We start from the raw sequence: 21,274 nt of genomic DNA, 5'->3' as shown, positions 1-21,274 counted from the left end.
TACAGACGCCTGTCACCTCGCCCGGATAGTTTTTTGTATTTTTCAGTAGAGACGGGGTTTCACCGTGTTAGCCAGGATGGTCTCGATCTCCTGACCTCGTGATCTGCCCGTCTCAGCCTCCCAAAGTGCTGGGATTACAGGCTTGAGCCACCGCACCCGGCCCCCAACCTGTACTTTTCCAATTGATTTTTTTTTAGCTTAATTGTAGGTTTCACATTTCTGCTTTTTTCTTTTAGTCATATGAAAACCTTTGGCCCTTTCATCATGGAGCATAAAACGGCCAAGACACCTGATAATAGAAAAAAAAATCATAGACAAACATGTAGCAACCATCAGACCATGGTGAATGTAAAGAATAGACTCTCATGAGGCCGGGCGCCGTGGTTTACACCTGTAATCCCAGCACTTTGGGAGGCCGAGGTGGGTGAATCACCTGAGGTCAGGAGTTCGAGACCAGCCTGGCCAACATATTGAAACCCTGCCTCTACTAAAAATACAAAAAATAGCCAGGCATTGTGGCACGCACCTGTAATCCCAGCTATTTGGCTGGCTGAGGCAGAATTTTTTGAACCTGGGAGGCGGAGGTTGCAGTGAGCCAAGATTGCGCCATTGTACTCTAGCCTGGCCACAGAACAAGACTCCATCTCAAAACACAAACAAAAAAGAATAGACCTTCATCAGACTCCAGGCCTCTGGAGAATATTCTGATCCAGCTACAAGCTTCTGGTTCTATTGTCAATGTCCAATCTTAGTAAGAAAATGGATTAAAGATAGGACATGTGGCAGCCATTGCCTGATTAATTCTTTTTCTTGAATTGCTTGCTTATTGATTAGAACTGTTTTCCCATTCCCCTCTGAAATCTCTAAATGATGGAAAAGTTCGAGTTCCTTCAGTGACACAGGACAGGGGCTCAGTCAAACCCTGGAATGATTCTCAGTCAAATGTGAAGCAAACAGAAAAATTCTTACACACTTAGGAAAGACATGGCATAAAAGTCAACCTCAGAAAGACAGGTAACATTACCATATGGTACCTCCAGCAGAAAAACAGGTAGCATTGCCATATGGTACCTCCAGCTGAAGGTGGAGAACATGAACTCATAAAGGAGGCCATCTGCTCAGTTCTGTGCAGAGGAAGGCTTGCCATGTCCACTCTGTTAAGCCAAGGTTATCAGATTGGTTCTCTATAGTTCCCACATCCTTGTGCATCTTGCTATCTGTGCCCTATTAATGGACAGGCGCTGTTTGATGCATTTGCTGAAGCCAAAATTGCTTGGGTTTGGGTTCTGGCTCCACAATTTACTGGTAGCTGTGGCCTTCAGGAAACAACCTGTCTATAAAATGAAGTTAATAATAGTACATATCTGAGCTGTGAGCAAAAATCTTAATACCTATAAATTACTCAGGGCAGAGCCAAGCACATACAATAGACTCAGTAACTGTTAAGATACTATTTCTTCAGTGTTCCTTGGCTCCAACTCATTTCTAACACAGTTTGTAAAGGTCCTCTATTGCTTGTTTGGCTTCCCCAGCGTAGACAAATCTGGGCTGAGTTGTTAGCACGTAGATGGGTGAAGACTTCTTAAGAAAACAGTGTTAAGGTTGTAGGCCACATGGTAAAACATAATTGTTATGGTCCCAAATTTCTACAGATTGGGAAGACAAGGCAACTTCCTCCTGCATACACTTTATTCACACATGCTAAATCTCACTAAACAGATCACACTGTCAGGGAAGATGGCTAAGGAGAAGCTAGGGTTGTCAAGGTAATCCTTGCTTCTGCCGTGTTTTGCAACAAGGTAATAAACAGCCAGAACAGACTAGGGTGAAGCAGGTAAGGGTGAGGAGAGAACGCAGTGCAGTGCAGGGGGTGGAAGGCAGCTCACAGTCAGGGAGGCAGCAGTTCTAGCCAATCAACACTTTATTTTTCAAGTCAACACCTGCACAGATGTTACTGTCCACTTCCTGACCCTAGCAGGGGGTCCCACTACACTTGGATCACCCAGAGGAGCAGTAAGGAAGCTCCTCATCTCAAGACAGAGCGCATGCTCACCAACTCCAGTGCTGGCGCATGTACTGTGGGATCCCTGCTCTCCTGCATCATGAAAGGCCGGGCTGAATGGGGCAAGGATGCAGTGAAGGTTACACAGACTATAGTGACTTAACAGTGTAACTACTGGCCTGACCCACTGCCCCACGTTTACTTTTTACTTCCCAGACCAGGAGCCTCCCTAAAGCTTGGCCAGTGCCCATGGGATAGGAGGAGCTGGCAAAGGATGGGGTTGAGCTGCTAAGGACAGGACACAGCAGGGAAATAAAGCAGAAAGGAACACAAGAGAGAAAAATTATAAAGTGCCTTAACTAAACAACCAAGTGGGACATGAGGGCACAGCAGCACAGGTCCCTGAGGATAGGAGGAAAAAGAAAGGGCCAGACCACCAGGGCTTGGGGCATAGTGGAATGAGAATAGAGATGAGGCAGGGAGGCAAGCACAGGCTGTGGGAAGGACTTCCCTAGCCCTGTTCACATCCACTAACCCAAATGGAAAATTATTTACAAATTTAAAACCAATCCTAGGCACAGGTACTGCACCATGCCCCCAGGACAGCAAGCAGGCAGGCAGGCAGAGGGTGGAATGGCTACCATCCGACAGCCAGCTTCCCCACGCACTGCCCCTCCCCAGAGTGGTAGGCAAAGGAGGAAACAGCAACACTCCTAGCCAGGAAGCCCTACTGTGCCTGCAGCTCCTTCCCCAGTGGCTCATGGCTCTGCCACGGCCTGAGCTTCTTGGTCTGACTGTACCAGAGAATGGGTGTCGGGCCCCAGGGGTGGAGCATCAGGGGGTTTTGGAGGTGTCTCTGGCTCCAAGCCCAGCTCTGCATTCAGCTGCTCCAGCTCCCCCTGATCCAGCAACTCAAAGTCCTCAGTGGTGAGTGCCTCTTCTTCCTCAGGGGCAGGCAGGGGCTGGGGTGAGTCCTGGGGAATAGGTGGGAGAATGGAAGGGGAGGGGGCCGGGTCACTTCCAGCAAGGCAAAGTGGGGGTGACAGGGTGCTGGGCAGAGCAGTGAGGCCACCACTCACTGTCTCGGGGCTCAGTGTCTCCACTGGTCCTCCAGGGGAGCATTTCACTCCATCTGGGGGGGACCCTGCCCCATTGAAGTGCGTGTTCACAAAGTGGAGGGGGGATGAGAGCCGAAGCAAGGTTTCCTTAGCTGCCACATCTTCTTCCTCTTCCTCTGAGTCCAGGGCTTGCCTTGACAAGGCTTGAGGACGGCCCAGTAGGTCTTCGGGAGGGGCCAGCTCTGCCTCCTCTCCCTCCCCTAGGTCCCGGCTTAGGGTCTCCTCTGGTTCACTTGGCAGGCTCTGCTGGTCCAAATCTGTGCAGAGAACAAAGAATTAAGGATGGGCCTGCTGCTGCTCTGATTAGCCACAACAGCCAATGAGTTTAAGGATGAGAATTCAAGACATGGAAAGCTGGGCCAAGCCCTAGGTGTTAAGGTCTTTTAGGAGCTGAGTAGAATTAGAGTCAGTGGGCCAAAGAGCACAGCAAGTACCCATGGTAGGTAACACAAAGATTGTGGGGGGGTGCAGCAGGGCAACAAAGGGCTACCCGTACCCTCGGAGACATCAGTCAGCTGCGGAGTTGTGGCCCGGGATACGGAGAAGCCACCACTCTCCAAGATAGAAGCCTCCTCATCTGACAGCTCTGAGTCTGTAATGGCCAAGGCCAATGCTGTTTTCTTCACATCCACCTGGCAGGAGAACCAGGATGAACACGACACGTGAGGGGCTAAGAGAACCAATTTATCAGGAGCATCCCCTCTCCCAAAACCTCTGGCTTCCACATCCTTTGGAGGTGGCAGCTCCAAAGCAGAAATATTTTTCCTCTGGCTTTCTGTTTGACACCCCGTCTTCCCTGGACCTCACCACTGGGGAGAAGCCAGCCAGCTCTGCCTCGCTTTCGCTCTCTGTCTCTGCCAGTGGCTCATCACCTCCTGGGGGTGCATTCTTCCCTTGCCGCTCTAGAAAAGCAAGAGTAGTAGAGCAGTGACCAAGCATGAATGATGGGAGGGGAGACAAATACAGTTAAAGAACTGGAGAAGATCTGAATTCCAGGGCATCGCATGAGCCCCAAACCAAGGCCCTCCCGCTCTTTCACCCTCCTGGATTAGGGCAGCCCCTTACTCCTCTTGTCGTGTTTGTGATGCAGGGCATTGGCTTCTGCCTTCATGCTGTAGTCCAGCTGCATGAGCAGGGGCTCCAGGCGAGTGTACATCCTCTGGATCAGCTCATGATAAACCACCAGGGGCCACAGCAGGATACTCAACACTATGGGTTAAGAATGTCAACTAAGAGCTCCCTACGTCAATTTCCTAAGAGCCCCCATTCAGCTGGTCCCTAAACTGAAGTGCTGAAGGTAGGCAAGGTCCTTTCCCAAGTCAGTGCCAACCTCTTCTTGCCACATCCACTGCCCTCCTCCCCAGGTTAAGTCTTCCACAGTTACTAATACTAAAGCATCCCTGGAGATCTCCACAAATCAGAAACTGAGCAGAGACCATAGTCTTTCCTCTGGGTCAGTCCAAGGAAAGAAGAAAGGAGAGGGCTTTAAATAGGGCAGGGACAGACCCTACTCACAGACAATGTAGGAAATCATAATCCCTGGAACATAGTGTCCCAGCACAGCCAACACAGCACAGCCAGAGCAGACTCGAACACAGAACTGCAGAGAAGAGCACAAGTCTAAGAACAGCACACTGAGATATGCGCCCCGCTCAGCTGGGTAAAAAACTACTGCTCAGCTGGTAGGATAGGTATGTCCTCGAGGAATGGGGTGGTCCAGTTTGCTTAAGAGGATACTCAAGACCACCAATTCAGGAAGCTGCCAATAGATAGTACCCACCACCTATAATTCACACTTGTCAGGAGAAAAGCGTCAGGCTATCAGAAGTTTATTTCCTGAGGTGAGACTGCCTCCTGCACGAGGGACTAGCTGTGAATGTTGCCTCAAAAAGGCGCCCAGGCCTCTTCTTTCAGGGTCTTCAACCCGGGAATTTACATCGCTCCACTCCCATTCCCCGCCACCTCTATACCCCTTCAGTGTAGTGAACTGTTATATGATGTAGGGGAGGTTACCTGAGCTGGATTCTGCCTCTTGTACTGCAGCAGCTCCTGCAGGTGAATCTGGAAGGTGAGCCAGCTCTCAGCCAGGTATCTGCACAACTCGGGCACACTCAGCAGGTGCGGCCGGGCGCCTGACCCCGCACCCTCACTGGGGAGACATGACATAACCCCTGGAGGCCTCAGATACCAGATTCCTAGACACTTAAATCCCTCTGAGAATGCCAATGATATCTTTAGTCTAAAAAAGTAAACAACCCCACCTCTCAAAAGGAGGCTGTCCTGGTCTTAGGAAGCAAAGCCAGGAGGACCCAACCCTCTGCCCCAAAAGGAGCAGGCACAAAACCACCTACACAGGTGCCTAGGACCATGAAAAACCCATGGCTTGTTACCAGTTCATTCACAATGCTGGGGCACTGCCCTGCTCCTTGGTGACACCGGCACCGGCAAGCAGGACAGGATGTGGGCATTTGTCTTCAAGAGGTGGCCTGTACTCACCTGTCAGAGTGTGGCTCCTCTGGGGATGATGCTAGAGAGAGCGGAGAGGGACAAATTATTGAGTGATAGGGGCCCTGGGAGACACTTCCCAAGGCAGAAATAGCTGTCCCTCCTCTGCAGCCCCAGAGCACTTTCTTCAGATAGCAATGGGGGAGCTGTTACATGTTTTTGTTTGCCTCTGTCTCCTTCTTTAGACATTAATCTTCTCCAACATGAGAACTACATTTTACTCATGCTTATCTCCCAAGCAACTCACACACAGCCTGTCACCTATTAAGCAAATTATATGGATAACAAGAAAAACAACACTGACGTTCTATTTATACAGCTTACATGTAAAGTACTATCATAAGCATAGGATGTGTATTAACTCATTAATCCTCTTCTCACCTCTCTATGAAGTAAAATCTATCATCCGTGTTTTACAGATAAGGAAATTGAGGCAAACAGAGATTGAGCTACTTTTACAAGGTCACAGACATGGTAGGTGGCAGAGCAGGGAATGGAACCCAGGCAATATGGCTGCAGACTTCACCATCTTAACCACTGCACCTACAGTAGCATTAATTTGGGAAAGGGGCAATTTTCATTTTAGGGAATTCCCTACAAAAAGGAAGTGGGCTATGCCTGGGAGGCAGGTGGCCTGCTGTACGTTCCCCTCACCATTTAACTCCACCCAGCGGAATCAGGCACCAAGCAAGTGCCCAATGGGTGCTTACCGAATGAAGAAACACTCACCTGACACGTCAGGGAGAAAGCGAGGCTGCCAGAGATCCAGCAGAAAATAGGCCAAAAGTGAGACGCTGAGTAGGAAAAAGGGCCGGAGGGACGAGGAAGACAGCAACCTTAAGGAGAGACAGGCACCTCAGCAGTGAATGGGTGAGAGAGACTCATGTATCCATCTCAGAAGGTGGAAAGGCGCCTACTGATGGGGGAATGGCACCTCCAGGCCTGACTCGCGAGTCGCGACTCGCGACTCACGACTCAGAGACGGAAGAAATCTAAGCGGATGTCAGCCTGCAAAAACTGGGTACGGGTCATGCCCCCCAGGCCAAGTGATAACCCAGAAAGGGGAATGGTGCTCTCGACCCCTCCCTCCCAAGCTCTCCCGCTCATCCCGGCCCCGCCCCCTCCTCCGCGGCCGTTACCAGAAGAGGCCGTTGAGCGCGGCAGCCGTGACCAGGCTGTGCAGCGGCTTCTCCCACACCAGCAACCGCTGCGCCGCCGCCAGCACCGCCTCCCAGCCGCGGAGCCGCTGCCACAGCGTCGTGGCCAAGCGTCCCACCGCCTCGGCCGTGGCCGCCTCCTCCTCTGCCTCGCTGGTGGCCTCACTCATGCCTAGGCTCAGACCCAGACCCAGGCCGAGGCTCAGGCCCATCCCCGGCCCCGCACCCGCGCCGGTGTTACCCCCGCCACCGCCGCTCGCCATAGCCCCGCCGCAGCCGCCGCCCGAGCCCGCGAGGAGCCAGGGCTGCGCGGCCGCCGCCGGGGGCGCGTCAGGCGGAAGGGGGCGCCGCGGAGGACGGCAGAAGCTGCGGACGGGCGTCACGTGACGGCGGAGCGCTGAGCCCGTCACGTGACGCGGCCTAACCGCCCGGATAGGGCGGCCCGCGCGTGCGCACTGGCAGCTGCCGCTGACTCGGCGGCCGCTGACCCTTCGCATGCACAGGTTCGTTTTCTGGTTGCCGAAGTCACCCGGGGTCCAAGTCCGGGTCCGGGTCTGGGCAGTCGAGCCCGTTTTCTTATCCCACAGTGGGCAGGGTGGCTAGGGAGTGTGGTGCTGCCCCGGTATCCACGGTGTGGAGCAGGAAGTGGGCTTCCAGACTCCCAGTATCCCAGTAGGATCTGCTTCTGCTCGGGAAGGGCGGTGGCCGTCCCATTACTCAACCCTCATGGCACTGGCCCTCCCAGTTCCCTCCCCTCAGTGGGCAAACAAACACACCAGCGCGTGACTCGACAGACTCGAAAACAGCTTCATCTACTCAGAAAAGTTGTTGATTTCCTATCTCCTTAAACGTTCCCACTTCCACATACCGGAGGTCCTTCCCACCTCGGCCTACTCAATCATGAGATCGGAGGCGGGAGATGGGTTTAAAAACAAAACCTTGGGTGGGTGCAGTTTACTTTTGGGTGGACGTGTTGACACGTTTTTGAGGCCTTACATTCGCTTAATATCACAATTTCCGCAGTAGCCTTAGGTTTAAAAGTTCAAATTACACTACAAAAAAAAAAACAAAAAACAAAAAACCCTGAGTTTCTCTTCCTTTTCATAGTTCACCCACTGCTAAATGTCGTGTATCCTTTCAGACGATTTTCATATGCATTGCTGAGTGTGTATAATCTCTCCTTCTAAAAAGCAACTAGGAACAGCTTCCTGTTGTGCGTTTCGTTTTATTCACATTAACTTCTCCATTGCTACGGAAAGGTCCTACTGGCTTGTTCATCCTCAGTGCGGCGTGCTCCCCTAGGAAGTGTTCCCATTTCTCAGGGGCGCCTGGGGCTCAGCTCTGGGACTTGGTCACGTTCGGAGAGACCAGGAGTTCGAGTCCGGCTCCTGTCCGCGGGTCGGCGCAGGAGGCTGGGCTAGACTGGAGGCAGGAAGTGCCAGGCGCTGACTTGCGGGCGGCACCCCAGCGGCTTGTAAACGCCGGGCGGACGCGGCACAGGCGGAGTACGCGCCTCGCAGCCGGGTCTCTTTTGCTCCGCGAGGTGAGCGCAGCCCGGCTGCTCGACGCCTCGCTTCCCTGGCCTAGGGCCTCGCACCGCGCCAAGCCCGGGGCGGAACAGGAAGAGGCGCCCGCCAGCCCGGGCCCCGCCTTCCGCTGTCCGGGGAGGGAGCTGCGAGGGCGAGGGCGGCGGCCAGCCCCGGGAGGCAGGCGGGCAGGTGGACAGGCGGGCAAAGACAGCTCCGCGAGCCCCCTACAACTCGTTTCCTTCCGTTCACCTTCGCAGGGCGGCGACTGGCGGTGCGATGGACCTGACCGGGCTCCTGCTGGACGAAGAAGGCACCTTCTCCCTCGCCGGCTTCCAGGACTTCACGGTGAGTGGGCGGCCCGCCCCTTCCCCAGCCTCCCGGCGCGCCCCTCCGGGCCCGAGCGGCGCCGCGAGCTCTCCTGACTGCTGTGCCGGGGTTGGGCGGCAGCTGCTCGAGCAGTGCCTCCTCGAGGCCGCGGCCGCTTGGGCCCGGAGGGAGAGTCGCGGAGTATAGGAATGGGGGTAGGGGTGGCCACACGAGGGCCCTTCTCGGAGAACTTCTCCCAGGGAGCCCTCGATGGGGGTGAGGGTATTCCTCCCTCGGTGGACCAGGCTGCCTTTGGCAAACGATTGACAGAACGCCGGTCTGGGTAAGGCACGGGCCCCCTGGCAAGCGAGGCCGGACTGTCCCCCGCACCGCCTTCCAGCCCAGAGCCAGGAGCTGCATCATACCTTTCCCTGCCCTTCACCCTCCGCTGCCCCTGCCCTGTTTCAGTTCCTCCCAGGACACCAGAAGCTGAGTGCCCGGATCCGAAGGAGGCTCTACTATGGCTGGGACTGGGAAGCTGACTGTAGCCTGGAGGAGCTCTCCAGCCCGGTGGCAGGTTAGGCAGTGTTTTGTGACTGGACAAGTGAGAAGCATGAAAATGGGGTTGTCATCAGCCACTAAAATGACTCGAGGTTTGCCCCGTAGCTGCACTGTCTCTTCATTGCTAGCTTGTTGGTACTTGGTTCAAGAGGGCAGTTTGCATTTCTCATTCTTATTAGCCCAAATGAATAAAAAACATTGCTGCCACATATGTCTATATAAATCACTCTTGATTTATGTATTGAAAATTTAATTTTCCAAGGACATCCATCATACGTTTCCCAAATAAACAAGGCATGTTCACAGATGAACAGCAGCGGTAGACAAATCTGGATAGTTTCACGTGACAGAGCAATATGCTTTCCTGTTAGAATGAGCCGAAATTCAAACTTGGAATGGGCTTTTTGTCTCAGTGTGGGAGAATTTGATCTCTATTTTGTTACTATGGTCCTGTCCCCAAGGCCTCAGAAAATACAGATCTGGCTCTTCTGCTAGCAGTGGGGACTGGTGTGTTGTGGATGGGTGCTTGTTTGCTCACTCGGCCTTCCTTCTGTCCCTTGCAGACATTGCTGTGGAACTGCTCCAGAAGGCAGCCCCCAGCCCTATTCGCCGACTCCAGAAGAAATACGTAGCTCACGTGTCCCGGTGAGCCTGGAATTGAGGATAGGATGAGAGTGTTTGGGCCCTAGAGAAAGGGGAATCATTTGTCTTTCTTTTCTTTTCTCTCTTTTTGAGATAGTCTCGCTCTGTCACCCAGGCTGGAGTGCAGTGGCACAACCTCGGCTCACCGCAACCTCCACCTCCTGGGTTCCAGTGATTCTTGTGCCACAACCTCCCCAGTAGCTGGGACTACAGGCACATGCCACCGCCCTTGGCTAATTTTTGTATTTTTAGTAGAGATGGGGTTTCACCATGTTGGCCAGGCTGGTGTCGAACTCCTGGCCTCAAATGATCCACCCACCTTGGTTTTCCAAATTGCTGGGATTATAGGCATGAGCCACCGTGCCCAGCCAAGAATAGTTTTTTTTCCCCAAAGATAACAGGAGCAAGCATCATAAGACTTGCAAGAGCTGAAGGACCCTTGGGTTTAATTAGTGATCCTTTCTACCACCCAGGGAGGCATGCATCTCCCCATGTGCTATGATGCTGGCTCTGGTGTACATTGAACGGCTCCGCCACCGAAACCCAGACTACCTGCAGCACGTGTCATCCTCTGACTTGTTCCTGATCTCCATGGTAAGATACCCCCTCCCCGTCTCTCTAGAGAGCCAGGAGCCTGCTGTGAATTCTGCTCCACCACTTCTGGTTCCTCTGCAGATGGTGGCCAGTAAGTACCTCTATGATGAAGGGGAGGAGGAGGAGGTCTTCAATGATGAATGGGGAGCTGCTGGGGGTGTGGCCGTGCCCACTCTCAATGCCCTGGAGAGGGGCTTCCTGAGTGCCATGGTGAGTAGCTGTTCTCTCTCTTGCTCAGTTTCCCTGGCCCATCTTTAATCATCCTTTAGTCCTTTGTTCTCTCTCAGTCTTCTGTTGGTTTGTCATTTCTCTTTCTGTCCTCTTGTGCTTTTGTGTTATTTTATCTCTTCAGTACTAACCACAGGTTTTGGAGATTCCTAGAGCAGTGAGACCAGGAGCGGAACATTTCCTCACCTCTATTCCTCCAGGGCCCCACAGGGTACACTCTGAGTCAGAGTTTATCCTATTGGGTTCTGAGTATTTGTGTCCATACTTTCTCTCCCCCTAGATGTTTAGCTCCTTGTGGGCACGGACCATTCTCAGGGTCATTTTCTCCCTTCTTCCTTAGTGGAGGGTATAATGTGAAACCAGGCAGGTGGTGATTCAATGAATTAATGTATAAAAGCTTTTGAGACAGTATCTGGCACATGGTAAGTGCCAAATATGCATTAGCCATAGTGGCGGTTGTAGTTCTTGCTATGGCTCTTATTATTAAATGACTGTGGTTCATCCAAGTCTGGTTTGATGTCCTCTCTCCTTACTCACAGGATTGGCATCTCTACACTGACCCTCGGGAGATTTTTGAGGTGCTGAGCTGGTTGGAGAGCTGGTAGGTTCTCGGAGTTGGGAGGAAGGGCTCGAGGGATTTGGGGACTGAGGCCTCAGCCATAGGAGCTAGAGATGAGAGTCTCTGTAACTGGGGGAGGGAGGAGACAAGAAAGAAAATTGCCAAGATAGTGGTTCTCAGACCTGTCTGTCCTCTTCTTCATCACCTTGGGGAAGGTGAGAAGCAGCTTATTTAAAATACATGTCTTGGGTGGGTATCGTAGTTAGGTCTGTAATCCTAGCACTCTGGGAGGGCGAGGCAGGAGGATTGCTTGAGTCCAGGAGTTCAAGACCAGGCTGGGCAATATAGGAAGACGCCTGACCCTACCAGAAAAAAATATTAGCCAGTTGTAGTGGTGTACACCCATAATCCCAGCTACTCAGGAGGCTGAGATGAGAGGATCACTTGAGTCCAGGACGTCAAGTCTGCAGTGAGCTATGATTGCACTACTGCACTCCAGCCTGGAAGACAGCAAGATCCTGTCTTAACAAAGTAAATAAATAAAAATAAGATATAGGTCTTGGTCTCACCCTTAGTTTCTGATCAGCAGATAGCCTAGGAATCTGGATTTAACAAGCTTCCCAGTGTTTCCTGGTGAGTCCTGAGTGGTATGAGGATGCCACTAGGCTGACTGTAGGACAGTTGCATACTCTGTCATTCTCCACTTCCCCCAGTGTGGCTGAGCAGCAGGGACAGCGGCGGGGCTGGTATACCTACACAGACCTGTGTGTGCTGCTGGAGCAGCCAACCTGGCAGTTGGCCCTGGGCTCCCTCTGCCAGCGGCTGGTAAAGGTGAGGAGAGGCTCGGAAGGATAGGGAGCTTGAGCAAGCCGGTGTGTAGGGTGGGATGGTGTGAAGTGATTGCTGAAAGGCCCAGGATATGGGGTTGGGAATAGATGGGCAGAGTGGGGTATAAATGGCTATAGAGACCTCCAGCTGGAACACAAGTTTCTAGAGACAAGGGGTGAATGTGTTAAAGACAGAATCCTTCTTTTTTGCCTCCTCTCCTGCAGCTGTCCTGCCTGTTAGCTGTGGCATATGTGAGCAGTGTGGCCCTGGCTGTGGCATCGGTGGCCGTAATACATCAGTCCTTGGGGCTGTCCTGCACCCCTACACCTGGGCCGCCTGACCTTGGACTGACCTCCCATTGCCTCCTGGAGCCCTGCATACCTTCTGTGCCACAATGCCTGCCGTCTCCCGCTAATGTCTCCAGCTGCCTGAAAGGCAGCACAGGGCTGCGGTCACTCTGGGGCAGTCTTCTGGCCTCACTGACTCCTCCACCATTGCCTCCCCCAGACCCCCCTGCCCCTCCCACTCTTCTTCATAACTGCCACCTTTGCCAGAAGCTCCAGAGAGACTCCCCAACCTGCCATGCCTGCCACCACCCCAACCATACAGTCCCCACTGTGCTGTCCAGCCCCTGGTACCATACCTATGGCCTGGCTCCCCACTGGCCTTGGAGCCCGGTGCCCCCGTCACTTCCTCAGCCTCAGCAATGTTCCCTTTTCAGTGTCATGGAGCTGGCTCGCCTCAAGTCTTTCATTTTCCCAGGCTAGGTAGGGCTGCGAGGAATGCATGAAGAGGGTTTGGGAGTTTCCGAGAACCTGGAGGAGCAAAGCTTGATTTAGAACCTGTCTGCCTCTCTGGGTCCTTGGCAGGTCCCCTGTCCTCCTGGGTGGGAGCTTATGGGGTGGTGGGGCAGAAGGACTGAAGGTCACTCCTAGATCTCAGTGGCTGGCTGCTTGGCCAGGACAGTGATGGCGCCAGGGAGAACTTCTGCTTGGTGACCAGGGACATGTCCCAGATGGACACAGGAGAAGCCCCTCTCTGCCTACCTGGGATTTTCTGGACTTTTACTTTTGAGTTCTCTAGGATGGAAGGGTATAGGTGGAAGATAAGGGAAGTGGGGTGAGAGGAGAAAGGATATGTTGGCATGGGCCCGTGTGATGTCCCTGAAGCAGAAGGGCCAGGGACTGATGGGGTCAGGTGGGAGCTGCTGGGTGAGGCAGGGAATCTTTTCACTCCCATTCCTTAGCTTTAGTCTAATGGAGCCAAGGACTGCTGGGACCTTCAACCCTGACCTTTTGTCATCCAGTCTTCTCTTAGTGTCCTGCTCCTAGGTTCCCTTCTCTTCTGGTTCCTCTCCCGGGTGTTCTCTTCCCAGGCCTCTCTGGCCACTGCTTTGTATCAGGGTTTTTCACGCTTTTGTAGAACTGAGGTTTCAATAAACAGTTTCAGTTGCATGGCCTGGACTTTTCCTTCGGCGGCAGCCCTTGAAGATCTTTCCTCCCTGTATCTGCCATCCAAGCCTCCCTGCTTCCTGATCCTGTCATCTCACAAACTCTTTTCTCAGCCTCATCTTAGGACTTTCCTATCGTTTGATAGGCATAGCCTCCCATTTCCAACTTTGTTCCTGCTCCTAGGACCCTGGGCCCTTAGTACTGCTCAACTTGGGGTGCCATGGGACACACAGGGTGACTGTCCTGTGCCTGAGTTGGCCGTCTGTCACTTTTTCTGGGTGAGCACTCTCCTTGTGGATCCCGAAGCACATCTCGTGGAGAGTGGCCAGGCGTTGTATCCAGCAGAGCCTTGTGAGCTCCTGAAGGCAAGCCACCAGGACGCTTCTCTCTCCTGACCTCCTAACTGGTCTGACACATGGTGATGGTCACATGGTGCTTAACAATTCCAAGAACTTGAAGAACTCCAAGGCTGGGTCGTCACTGGAAGAAGGAAAACAATCTGGGCAGCTTGGCTGAGGGTATTTGGGACTGCTGAGGATCCTTGGAAGAGGTGGTTCTGCCCCCTCGGGAGCATTTTGGAAATTTATGGGCCATTTTTTCATTGTCAAAAGGATTCGAGGGAATGCTACTGGCATTTCATCAACCTGGGCGGGACGCTAGACATCCTGAAATGCTCGGACCTCCCTTGCTGTGAAGAATTCCCAAGACAACTTTTGAATGACTAGCTTTATGTATATGAAAACCCTATTTATCTGAGCCTAGAACGATCTTTGCACATGTAAAAGTGTTTGTAGCATTCTGAAAACACTCAGTTTGCTAGGAATTCATTCCCTTGTAAATTAAAATGACTTTGTTTTGCTTGGTACCGTTTAACCAAGAGTTTCTTTGCATTTTGGAAAATCGGGTTACAACATCAGAGTCACCAATAAAGCACCAATATCAGCTGGCATTGCAGCTGTTGCAACCACAGCGATTTCTCATAGGGTGTGGGATTGGACTACTTCATTATACTTTATTGTCTTCTGGTTTAGTTGTGCTTAAGCCTTCACATAATGAAACACATGTTACTATAAATTTTATTCTTTACAGTGAGCACATTTCAGGTAGTTGTGGTTGTCACATGTGATGTAGGATATATTATCCGCAAGTTTATTGTTTTCTTTTTTTATTGACACAGTCTCCTTCTGTCACCCAGGCTGGAGTGCAGTGGTGTGGTCTCAGCTCACTGCGACCTCTGCCTTCTGGGTTCAAGCAATTCTCGTGCCTCAGCCTCCCGAGTAGGTGGGATTACAGGCATGTGCCACCACATCCAGCTAAGTTTTGTATTTTTAGTAGAGATGGTTTTACCATGTTGCCAGGCTGGTCTTGAACTCCTGACCTCAAGTGATACACCCAGTGTGGCCTCCCAAAGTGTTGGGATTACAGGCATGAGCCACCACACTCACCCCACAAGTTTCATTTTGAAGTAGTCCAGGGGCCTTGGTACTGCAAGGGGTTAGGACTGTGGATCAAATAGTGATGGTTTTAAATGGGAGGGAATAAAGTCTGCAAAATTTCCCCAGATTATTTTGAAGAGCTCCTCTCCTCCCCACCCCTCCTATCCTACTTTCTACAGCCTGGTCTAGGGACAGGAAATCTGGAAGAAGATTCTTGGAGGAGGGCCCCAGAACTCAGCTCCCCAGTTAATGGCTGATGGAATTTGCACAACAGCTGGGCAAAGGTGAAAAGGCGGTGCCCTGCCCCAAATTCCTTATACCTTTGCTCCGCTTCATTGACACTCCCACCCTCTCCCCACCTTCTCCCCACCCCAGGCTTCACCCAAACTCTGACCTCTTACTTTCTACTTAACTCTGGTCCTGGGCAGCCAAGACAAAGCGAAAGACAGGGCAGCATGAGCCGATCACCCCTCAATCCCAACCAACTCCAATCAGTGGGCTCCCAGGATGCCCTGGCTCCCCTGCCTCCACCTGCTCCCCAGAATCCCTCCACCCACTCTTGGGACCCTCTGTGTGGATCTCTGCCCTGGGGCCTCAGCTGTCTTCTAGCTCTGCAGGTAGGAGGCAGAGGTGCAGGAGTTGGTGCTGCCTGATGGTGTGTGTGGGGAAGTAGGTGTAGATGTGAAAGCCTCTGGAAGTATTGCAGGTATTTCCACTTCTCTGAAGACTGCCCTCCCCATTCCTCCACCTGCAGCATGTCTTGGTCATGGCTTCTCTGCTCTGTGTCTCCCACCTGCTCCTGCTTTGCAGTCTCTCCCCAGGAGGACTCTCTTACTCCCCTTCTCAGCTCCTGGCCTCCAGCTTCTTTTCATGTGGCGTGTCTACCATCCTGCAAACTTGGATGGGCAGCAGGTGAGAGGAACCTCCCTGGAGAGAGGGGGCAGAGTCCTGAAGGGTGGGAGAGGTTTGGGGGAGCCTTGTTGGCTGCCACATATTTCCAGACCTGCTGGGGCTGCTGTTCCTACAGGCTGCCTCTTGTCCAGGCTCCATCCTTAGAGTTCCTTATCTCTGCTCTGGTGCTGACCAGCCAGAAGCTACCTCTGGCCATCCAGACACCTGGAAACTGTGAGCACAGAACAAGGGCAAGGGGTAAGGGTGGGGCTGGGTTATCATCTGAGCGTGCAGGTGTAGGTGGGTGCAGGATTGAGATTGGGCAGTGGTAAGACTGTGAGGCACTGTAGGGCGCTTGGACTTGTGCCAGGAGTGTTACTGTAGAGCAATGGGTCTCCATCCCATTCATCTCTCTTTTCTCCGTGCCCCAAACTTTTCCTAGCCTCCCTCATGATGCACCTGTGTAGGGGACCTAGCTGCCATGGCCTGCGGCACTGGAACACTTCTCTCCAGGAGGTGGGTGTCTAGAGGTGAGAAGGGATAAGGGTGGTGCCAGGCTTCGGGGAGCTCTTGTTTCCATTATGCAGAGACTGAGATGCTCCTGGAAAGGAGTTGGGGGAGGAACCCATATCTAGAATTAGGAAGACCAGGCTGAGGCCAGTTTGATTGAACAGAATATTTTCTCTCCAACCTCTCCTCTCTTCTACCAGGTGTCCGGGGCAGTGGTGGTATCTGGGCTGCTGCAGGGCACGATGGGGCTGTTGGGGAGTCCTGGCCGCGTGTTCCCCCACTGTGGGCCCCTGGTGCTGGCTCCCAGCCTGGTTGTGGCAGGGCTTTCTGCCCACAGGGAGGTAGCCCAGTTCTGCTCCGCTCACTGGGGGTTGGCCTTGCTGTACGTGAGTCCTGAGAGGCATGGGATGGTGCCCAGTGGGGGTGTATGGGAGGACTAGGGGAGGGCAGAGCTGCTGGTCCTACCAGATTCAGACTTTCCCTTGATTCATCTGGTCTCCTTGACTTTCACACTGTTTTCTGCTGTCCCCTAAGGTGACTTCCTATTCCTTCCATGGGAGTTTCCTTCTCTGGGACCACCCCCCGCTTTTATGGTATTCTGCCTACCCCCACCTCATTTCCCGTGCCTCAGGATACCCAATGCCTCTTGCTCCTAAAACCTTCTCTCTCTTAGGGTTATCCTGCTCATGGTGGTCTGTTCTCAGCACCTGGGCTCCAGCCAGTTTCATGTGTGCCCCTGGAGGCGAGCTTCAGCTTCATCAACTCACACTCCTCTCCCTGCCTTCCGGCTCCTCTCGGTATGTGTGGGTCTGGGCAGGGCAGTAGAGGTCAGAAGGGCTGGCCTGGAGTGCTCACTCCATCCCCTACCTTTTGGCTTCTGTCTAACCCTCCAAGGGTGGCTCAGAAGGTTCTGGGGGAGGAGTTCTTTCCTCAGTCTTGCTGCTCAGGTGCTGATCCCCGTGGCCTGTGTGTGGATCGTTTCTGCCTTTTTGGGGTTCAGTGTTATCCCCCAGGAACTGTCTGCCCCCACCAAGGCACCGTGGATTTGGCTGCCTCACCCAGGTAGGTTTTCTCCTAGTCCTCCATTCTCTTGTTCAAATAAAGGTATCTATTTATTTGAATTCAAAGAACTTAATGGATTTTATTTCTGAGTTAAATGCTCTGTTTTTTCAAAACATACGGGAGACAGAAATTACCAGTCTGAGAGACAGACAATGCTAGCCCCTCACTGCAGGTGTTTTGTTGTTGTTGTTATTGTTTGTTTGAGACAGGGTCTCACTCTGTCACACAGGCTGGAGTGCATGGCATGATCATGGCTCACTGCAGCCTCAACCTCCCAGGCTCAGGTGATCCTCCCACATAAGCCTCCAGAGTAGCTGGGACTACAGGTGTGTGTCACCACGCCGACTTTTGTTTGTTTTTTGTAGAGACAGGGTTTCAACATGTTGCCCAGGCTGGTCTCAGACTCCTGGGCTCAAGTGATCTGCTTGATTAAGTGCTGGGATTACAGGCATGAGCCACTGTGCCCCATCCCACTGCAGGTGTTTTTTTTGGGTCAGTGTTAGGAGACAGACATCTATTGTTTCTGTAACCCCCGATATTCACTACCAATACTCCTTACCCAATGAACACATCTATGTTACCAGCCCCTATGGGCATTTGACTTGGCAACCTATGCATAAAGATTGCTTTTGAGGCGTTGTATGTGAAATTTGCTCATTCTTCTATTTATTTATTTATTTATTTATTTATTTATTTAGACAGGGTCTTGCTGTGTCACCCAGGCTGAGAGCATTGATGCAAACATGGCTCACTGCAGCCTCAACCTCCTTGGCTCAGGTTATCCTTGTGCCTCAGCCCCACAGGTAGCTGGGATTACAGATGTGCACCACTATGTCCGGCTAGTTTTTGTGTTGTTTTGTAGAGATGGGATTTCACCATGTTGTCCAGGCTGGTTTTTCCTTAATTTAATAAGGATCTGTTGAGTGCTGATTATGTGCTAGGCACATGGTAGGGGACATAGTGATGACCATGACAGACACAGCACTTACCTTCAGGGAGCTTATAGTCTATTGGGGAACATAGATACTAAAGAGTCACCCAAAGAAATATAAAATTGCCACTGTGGGAACTGTAACCAAAGGGAGATACATTGTGTCCTAAGAGCTTATAATGAAGGCCAGGCACAGTGGCTCACACCTATAATCCCAGCATTTTGGGAGGCAGAAGCAGGAAGACTGCTTGAGGCAAGGATTTCGAGAGCAGCCTGGGTAACAAAGCAAGACTCCATCTCTACAAAACATAAAAAAATTATCTGGGCCTAGTGGCACATGCTTGTAGGCCTAGCTACTCAGGAGACTGAGGCAGGAGGATCCCTTGAGCCCAGGAGTTGGAGGCTGCAGTGTGCTATGATCGCACCACTGCATTCTAGCCCAGGCGACAGACTGAGACCTTGTTTATAAAAATAAAATAAAATAAAATGCCAGGCGCCATGGCTCACACCTGAAATTTCAGCACTGTGGGAGGCTGAGGTGGGAGGATTGCTTGAGCTCAGGAGTTAGAGACCAGCCTGGGCAACATAGTGAGACCTTGTCTCTATTAAAAGTAAAAAAAAAAAAATAGCCTGATACAGTGGCACACACCTTTAGTCCCAGCTACTTGGGAGGCTGAGGTGGGAGGATCGCTTGAGCCCAGGAGATTGAGGCTGCAGTGAGCTATGATTGCACCACTGCACTTCAGCCTGGGGAACAGAGCAAGGACCTGTCTTAAAACAAACAAATAAACCAAAAAACTTATAATAGGGAATTTGAATTTATCCAGGAGGTCAGTAAAGATATTCTTTTTTTTTGAGATAGAGTTTCACTCTTGTCACCCAGGCTGGAGTGCAATGGTGTGATATTGGCTCACCGCAACCTCCACTTTCCAGGTTCAAGTGATTCTCCTGCTTCTACTTCCCAAGTGGCTGGGATTACAGGCATGCACCACCATGCCCGGCTAATTTTGTATTTTTAGTAGAGATGGGGTTTCACCATGTTGGCCAGGCTGGTCACAAACTCCTGACTTCAGGTGATCCACCCGCCTCAGCCTCCCAAAGTGCTGGGGTTGCAGGCATAAGTCACCACGCCCGGCCTAAGTAAAGATATTCTTTAGGATGTGGCCACTGATTTGAGATGGAAGACATGAGTAGGAGCTAACTAGACAAAGGCAGGAGGGAAGAGCATTCTAGTTGCAGGATATGCATATGCAAAGGTCCTGTGGTGGCTGGGAGCACAGCATGTACAAAGGCCTACAACAAGGCCAGTGTGGTAGGAGTGAAGGAAGTGAGGCAGAGTGTGCTGGGAGATGAGGCTGCAGAGAGAGGGAAGGCCAGACCAAAGAGGACCTTGTAGACCATGGTAAAGGGATGGGTCTTTCTCCTTAGAGTTCAGTAGTTTTGTCCCAAGACATTATCTTCAAAGACATTGAGGCATCTAGGATTCTTGTGGCACAGGCTGTTGGAGGCAGGGGGTACTCCTGACTTGAGTCTGGCCCCAAAGTGGCTCCTTTTCCCTCCCCAGGTGAGTGGAATTGGCCTTTGCTGACGCCCAGAGCTCTGGCTGCAGGCATCTCCATGGCCTTGGCAGCCTCCACCAGTTCCCTGGGCTGCTATGCCCTGTGCGGCCGGCTGCTGCATTTGCCTCCCCCACCTCCACATGCCTGTAGTCGAGGGCTGAGCCTGGAGGGGCTGGGCAGTGTGCTGGCCGGACTGCTGGGAAGCCCCATGGGCACTGCATCCAGCTTCCCCAACGTGGGCAAAGTGGGTCTTATCCAGGTATGTGGACCTGGGATGGGGGTGGGGTGGGGTGGAGCTAGAGGGGAAGGAGAAGGAAGAGAACTTACACCGATTGATTGCCAGGTGCGCCCAGCACCTCACATCAACTGTCTCACTTGGGGAGGTGCCTAAGATTAGACTTTGGGCTAAGAGAGTGGGGAAGTGAACGAATCACCATGGAACTCCTGTGCGTGAGGCACAGTACCACGGCTGGGGCAAAGAACCAGTCACATAAAGTTCTGCTCTCTTGGGGACTTCATAGAGGGAGACGCAGACAGTTGAAGGACAAAAAGTATCTTTTTAAAAAAGTGGCCGGGCGCGGTGGCTCAAGCCTGTAATCCCAGCACTTTGGGAGGCTGAGGTGGGCAGATCATGAGGTCAGGAGATCGAGACCATCCTGGCTAACACGGTGAAACCCCATCTCTACTAAAAAAATACAAAAAACTAGCCGGGCGAGGTGGCAGACGCCTGTAGTCCCAGCTACTCGGGAGGCTGAGGCAGGAGACTGGCGTGAACCCGGGAGGCAGAGCTTGCAGTGAGCTGAGATCTGGCCACTGCGCTCCAGCCTGGGCCAGGGCCAGGTGCGGTGGCTCAAGCCTGTAATCCCAGCACTTTGGGAGGCCGAGACGGGTGGATCACGAGGTCAGGAGATCGAGACCATCCTGGCTAACGCGGTGAAACCCCATCTCTACTAAAAAAATACAAAAAACTAGCCGGGCGAGGTGGCAGACGCCTGTAGTCCCAGCTACTTGGGAGGCTGAGCCAGGAGAATGGCGTGAACCCGGGAGGCGGAGCTTGCAGTGAGCTGAGATCTGGCCACTGCGCTCCAGCCTGGGGGACAGAGTGAGACTGCGTCTCAAAAAAAAAAAAAAAAAAGTGGGCCAGGGCCAGGCGCGGTGGCTCAAGCCTGTAATCCCAGCACTTTGGGAGGCCGAGACGGGTGGATCACGAGGTCAGGAGATGGAGACCATCCTGGCTAACACGGTGAAACCCCGTCTCTACTAAAAAAGACAAAAAACTAGCCGGGTGAGGTGGTGGGCGCCTGTGGTCCCAGCTACTTGGGAGGCTGAGGCAGGAGAATGGCGTGAACCCAGGAGGCGGAGCTTGCAGTGAGCTGAGATCTGGCCACTGCGCTCCAGCCTGGGC

General features: G+C 52.5%; 3 protein-coding genes across 9 annotated transcripts in view; 2 read left to right on the top strand and 1 right to left on the bottom strand.

The window, feature by feature from the left end:
* Positions 1-1,671: 1,671 nt before the first annotated feature.
* Positions 1,672-9,186, bottom strand: RETREG2 (reticulophagy regulator family member 2). 5 transcript variants are annotated; one of them, XM_025404041.1, is made up of 10 exons: positions 6,765-8,030; positions 6,355-6,461; positions 5,617-5,647; positions 5,134-5,269; positions 4,636-4,720; positions 4,186-4,329; positions 3,928-4,022; positions 3,617-3,752; positions 3,082-3,377; positions 1,672-2,976 (listed from the first exon to the last, which is right to left on the bottom strand). In XM_025404041.1, the coding sequence occupies exons 1-10, from the start codon at positions 7,277-7,279 to the stop codon at positions 2,761-2,763; spliced, it is 1,761 nt and encodes a 586-aa protein (XP_025259826.1). In that variant the 5' UTR covers positions 7,280-8,030; the 3' UTR covers positions 1,672-2,760. The 5 variants fall into 5 exon arrangements, with proteins under 5 accessions (XP_025259826.1, XP_025259828.1, XP_025259825.1 ...); XM_025404043.1 differs by lacking the exon at positions 6,765-8,030 and adding an exon at positions 9,043-9,186 and having other exon boundaries at positions 1,672-3,377; XM_025404040.1 differs by having other exon boundaries at positions 1,672-3,377.
* On the top strand, positions 7,263-13,483 carry CNPPD1 (cyclin Pas1/PHO80 domain containing 1). 3 transcript variants are annotated; one of them, XM_025404046.1, is made up of 9 exons: positions 7,263-7,285; positions 8,569-8,656; positions 9,086-9,194; positions 9,742-9,823; positions 10,294-10,414; positions 10,496-10,624; positions 11,182-11,243; positions 11,915-12,032; positions 12,254-13,483. In XM_025404046.1, the coding sequence occupies exons 1-9, from the start codon at positions 7,278-7,280 to the stop codon at positions 12,794-12,796; spliced, it is 1,260 nt and encodes a 419-aa protein (XP_025259831.1). In that variant the 5' UTR covers positions 7,263-7,277; the 3' UTR covers positions 12,797-13,483. The 3 variants fall into 3 exon arrangements, with proteins under 3 accessions (XP_025259831.1, XP_025259832.1, XP_025259830.1); XM_025404047.1 differs by lacking the exon at positions 7,263-7,285 and adding an exon at positions 8,082-8,325; XM_025404045.1 differs by lacking the exon at positions 7,263-7,285 and having other exon boundaries at positions 8,437-8,656; positions 10,294-10,624.
* Positions 13,484-15,268: 1,785 nt separating this feature from the next.
* SLC23A3 (solute carrier family 23 member 3) overlaps positions 15,269-21,274 on the top strand; it is a 22,659-nt gene continuing 16,653 nt past the window's right edge. The window contains exons 1-8 of the mRNA XM_025403964.1: positions 15,269-15,533; positions 15,671-15,828; positions 15,944-16,065; positions 16,250-16,323; positions 16,518-16,699; positions 16,991-17,114; positions 17,265-17,379; positions 19,875-20,149. Coding sequence (XP_025259749.1) covers positions 15,372-15,533; positions 15,671-15,828; positions 15,944-16,065; positions 16,250-16,323; positions 16,518-16,699; positions 16,991-17,114; positions 17,265-17,379; positions 19,875-20,149 — 1,212 coding nt within the window. The 5' untranslated portion in view covers positions 15,269-15,371. The remainder of the gene's footprint in view (positions 15,534-15,670; positions 15,829-15,943; positions 16,066-16,249; positions 16,324-16,517; positions 16,700-16,990; positions 17,115-17,264; positions 17,380-19,874; positions 20,150-21,274) is intronic.

Source organism: Theropithecus gelada, chromosome 12, assembly GCF_003255815.1.
Source record: "Theropithecus gelada isolate Dixy chromosome 12, Tgel_1.0, whole genome shotgun sequence".
Taxonomy (NCBI): domain Eukaryota; kingdom Metazoa; phylum Chordata; class Mammalia; order Primates; family Cercopithecidae; genus Theropithecus; species Theropithecus gelada.
Note: the sequence above shows the minus strand (reverse complement) of the source record. Positions and strands in the feature narration are given on the sequence as shown.

Bases quoted from the DNA above. Each gene is read 5' to 3' on its own strand.
- CNPPD1 (XM_025404045.1), top strand. From the start codon at position 8,588: ATGGACCTGACCGGGCTCCTGCTGGACGAAGAAGGCACCTTCTCCCTC. The intron at 9,195-9,741 runs GTTAGGCAGTGT...TGTCCCTTGCAG, and splicing joins GCTCTCCAGCCCGGTGGCAG to ACATTGCTGTGGAACTGCTC. The intron at 9,824-10,293 runs GTGAGCCTGGAA...TCTACCACCCAG, and splicing joins TACGTAGCTCACGTGTCCCG to GGAGGCATGCATCTCCCCAT.
- RETREG2 (XM_025404040.1), bottom strand. From the start codon at position 7,279: ATGCGAAGGGTCAGCGGCCGCCGAGTCAGCGGCAGCTGCCAGTGCGCA. The intron at 3,753-3,927 runs GTGAGGTCCAGG...TTCTCCTGCCAG, and splicing joins TGGCTGGCTTCTCCCCAGTG to GTGGATGTGAAGAAAACAGC. The intron at 3,378-3,616 runs GTACGGGTAGCC...TTCTCTGCACAG, and splicing joins GCTGACTGATGTCTCCGAGG to ATTTGGACCAGCAGAGCCTG.